The sequence below is a fragment of the Propithecus coquereli genome, unplaced genomic scaffold, assembly GCF_000956105.1.
Source record: "Propithecus coquereli isolate 6110/MARCELLA unplaced genomic scaffold, Pcoq_1.0 Scaffold449, whole genome shotgun sequence".
NCBI lineage: Eukaryota > Metazoa > Chordata > Mammalia > Primates > Indriidae > Propithecus > Propithecus coquereli.
This window is the reverse complement of record NW_012150274.1, coordinates 1324345-1328225: the sequence shown is the minus strand read 5'-3', so window position 1 is coordinate 1328225 and position 3881 is coordinate 1324345. Positions and strand designations below refer to the sequence as shown.

General features: G+C 57.8%; 1 protein-coding gene across 1 annotated transcript in view; it reads left to right on the top strand.

Annotated features, from left to right (window-relative positions):
* PNPLA7 (patatin-like phospholipase domain containing 7) overlaps positions 1-3881 on the top strand; it is a 73170-nt gene that overhangs the window by 35443 nt on the left and 33846 nt on the right. Inside the window, exons 15-16 of the mRNA XM_012654820.1 lie at positions 1093-1170; positions 2046-2251. Coding sequence (XP_012510274.1) covers positions 1093-1170; positions 2046-2251 — 284 coding nt within the window. The remainder of the gene's footprint in view (positions 1-1092; positions 1171-2045; positions 2252-3881) is intronic.

Genomic DNA, 3881 nt, shown 5'->3' with positions numbered 1-3881 from the left:
ATTTGTAAACATAACCACATCACCATTATCACTCCTGGCAACTTAACAGCGATCCTTACTGTCTTCAGCTGCCACTTATACCTGACTTTCTAGCAGTCTCCTCAGTCGTGACTATGGTCCTTGCCAGGCCAGCAGAGGTGTCCTTCACATCTTCCCTGAAGGTGCCTCCATTTGTTTTTCCTGCCTCTTCTTTTGTTGAGGAGGCTGGTCTCCCCTCCCACAGAGCTTCCCGCGGTCTGGGTGGGGCGGACAGCTCCGCCGTGGGGCAGTTGCACCTGCTGCTCCAGGTCGGTGGCTGTGTCCCGTGGCCTGGCAGTGGACACAGGGGCCACGCCAGATTCTCCTCCTCCTTCTCTACCGCCCCCAGCTCCATCCTGGCAAAACCGGGTCTCGTCAGGAGGCGTGTGATGTCGCTTCTTCCTGTGGGGAGATGTCAGCAGCCTTTGATGCCCAGGGCTTAGATCCCTTCATCATCAGGATTTGGGAAGTTTAAGGATTTAGTTATTTATCATCTTACAAAGGTGACCAATGATTTTCTTTTTGTGTTTGTTTCATTATCACTGTGAACTGCGAATTTAAACATTTTGGTGATTGTAACCCTTTGCAGGTGTGATTCTCACAGGTGCTCGCTTGGGCTCCCCGTGCAGCTCCTGGACGTGTTGGGCACTTCCCAGCCGTCCTCCAGAGCTGCCGAGGCTCCAGGCTTAACCTGACTGTGTCGTCGTGGAGCCTAGTTTTTGTAGGTAGCGTGAAAAAGGGCGTCTCACTGATAGTTTTCCAATGAATTATGCTGGCACCATTTATTAAATAAATCACCATTTCTCACTGAAATGAAATCTTCTGTCTTTTACATAAATTCACAAAAATGTTCTGTCTACTCCTGCATTTTTGGTTATATTCCACTGAACTTGTTGTCTGTTTCTGTGCTAATACCACCACTTTGCGGAGTCCCTGGTGGCGTCCTCAGAGAGTCGCTGCAGCCTCTGGCCTGCCTCACTCGGCCTCTCCTTAGTCCAGGTGGCCTCGTTCCTTGTGCCTTCACTTAGCTTGTCTCTTCATGTTTCCTCTCCTGAAACCAGTTCTGTCTTGTAGGACCCGTCCTTGTTGGATGGCCGGGTGGCACTTCTCCATGTCCCTGCTGGCACTGTAGTGTCTAAACAGGGAGACCAGGTGAGCGAAGTGCCCCTGCCCTGAGGGTGTGGCCACGGGGCTTGCTCATGCGGCAGCACAGCGCGGGGCAGAGCTGGACGGTGGGTGCTGCAGAGGCTGTCTCACTGGGGGCCTCCCGCCCTGCTTGCTGGGCACCGAGGCACAGCCCCAGCCCTCAGGCTGCCCTGAGCCCTGGGAGTCTTGTTCCTGCAGTACTAGACCCTTTCTGTGCACACCTGATAGGTGTGCAGATTTGGGAAGAGGTCATGCACTGGACACAAGCTGGGGTTTGCCTGAGTGGTTTTGCGGGGCACATTTATAGACGTCGCACCAAAATGTATGTGATGTGTGCCGGGTGGCCAGGTGTCGGCCCCCACCCAGGGCAAGAGGAGGCGCCCTCAGAGGCCTGGCTCCAGGCCTGCCAGCGTGGGACCCACCACAGGTGTTTAAGGGAGAGGAAGTGTCTTTGCTTCCGAGGGAGTATTGGACTGACCAACACATATTTGTGTGGAACAAGTAGACGCCAGGATGCTGGGAGGGAAGATGCGTGTATCTGAGCAGTGCTCGCTGCAGGGAGCTCCCCACATTTCCTGTGACTAATGATTAAATAATAAAACTACACACAGTGCTGAAATGTGCCTGTGCCCAGGGCTGGTTAGGTCTACCGACTGTGCAGAGGAGGAGCTTGTTGCTTGCCTTGTGTGTGGCGGCGCGGGGCCTGGCCCGACAAGGCCCATTGCTGTCGTGCATGTGCCAAGGCCAAGTAGCTTCCCTGGGCCTTGGTCCACAGGACGTCCCAGGCTGCCCACCCAGTCCCACTCCCAGCTGCCGGAGCGTCTCCCTGGGCTGTGGGTCACACTGCTGCCATTGAGCCAGAGCCTCTCTGCTTTTGTCAGGACGTCAGCATCCTCTTTGTGGTCTCGGGGCTGCTGCATGTGTACCAGCGGGAGACTGACAGCCGGGAGGACACCTGCCTGTTCCTCACGCACCCTGGGGAGATGGTGGGCCAGCTGGCCGTGCTCACGGGCGAGCCTCTCCTCTTCACCATCAAGGCCAACAGGGACTGCAGCTTCCTGTCCATCTCCAAGGCCCACTTCTACGAGTGAGTCCCACGGCAGCATGCCCGACTCCTTGCTTCCCTGTGATCTGCCCCAAGGTGTGTGTGACACGGGCTTCCACCAGGCAGCTGCATGGTCCTTCCCGGCGCTCCTGCACTCTGCCCTGCCCGCTTGTGTGTCCCCGGTTTGTGTGTCCCCAAAGACTTTGCGATGCGAGGCCCAGCCCACCACTCCTCTGTGTGGGCTTTCGAGCTCACTGTGACTAGTTGGCTGTGTTCGTCGGCGTTGAGCCAGGCCTACGTCTGTGCTCTCCTCTCTGGTGAGGCAGAGCCAGCAGCAATCTGCTGCATTTCGCCACCTCCGTGGGTGCGTCGCGCCTGACCTGGCCTTGCCCTCCCGTTGCGGCTCAGCTTTGTGGCCCCCCGACCTACTACTCAGTACAGCCCACTTGTGCAGCTGTGAGCAGTGGTGCCTCGGGCCACCCTGCTCCACCAGCTGGGGCTCACACTGTAGGAAACGGCACTTCTGGGGTCGAAAGGCAAGGACAGTGTGGCAAGGACAGTGTGGCAAGGACGCTGCTCTGCCTCCCAGGCAGACGAGCCAGCTCGTGTGGGGCAGAGCATGTCGGTTTTGTTGTCCATGCCCTGGGCTAGGGGACCTTTGTCAACCCCAGCCCGTCATCCCAGTTTCTGCCCCTCCAGGCTCAGAGCTGTCCTCGGCCTGCCTGTGGGGACCCTGGGCTGCACCCCTTGCTGGCCCTGTGGCCAGCAGGGCTGCCTGGCAGTGAGCTGCTTGTCCCAGAGAACCAGACAGATTAAATGCTACCGTCATTTCTGCATTGCCAGGGGTCCAGAATACCCTGGAGCCTGGAGTTCATTTCAGGGCCTTCACCCTCGTGTCTGGCTGCCCATGGTGTGTATTTTCCAGAGGCCTCTGCCTCCTCCCAGGCCAGATTCCTGTTGTGATCGCAGAGCTCTTCTCCCTGAAAGGTCAGGCGGCTGGAAGGAGGGGTCGGGGGCCAAAGGCCAGGGTTGCAGCCAAGTGCGTTTGCTGAGCAGCAGTCAGGAGGGGTGGCTCAGATGAACAGGATGGCACCACGCTGAGCTCCCTCCAGCTGGGCTGGCCTGGTGCTCTCATTCTGTGCTCTCTGGTGTCCACAGTGTGAGTCCGCAGTGTGACCTCCTACAGGGGAGAAACTGAGGCTCAGAGAGGTGGAAACCTGCCCAGGTCCCTCCACCAGCAGGGGGGCCCCAGGATGGAGCTGGGTCCATCTCCTTCCTGAGCACTCGGATCTGCGTCCTTGAGGCACAGAACATACTCCCAGCCACTCCTCTAGCCCAGGAGGGATGGCAAGGAGCGAGGATGGGGACTGCCAGTGTGGGGGGTCAGGCCCTTGCCTTCCCTGTGTCTTGATGCGGCCAGATCCCTCCGTGCCACGTGTGTCTGTGTCTGTGTCTCTATGTGGGTGTCTGTGTCAGTGCAGGTGTGTGTTTCTGTTTGGGTGTCTGTGTCTCTGTTCGGGTGTCTGTCTCTCTGTTCGGCCGTCTGTGTCTCTGTTCGGGTGTCTGTGTCTCTGTACGGGTGTCTGTCTCTGTACGGGTGTCTGTCTCTCTGTACGGGTGTCTGTCTCTCTGTATGGGTGTCTGTTGTCTGTTCGGGTGTCTGTCTCTGTAC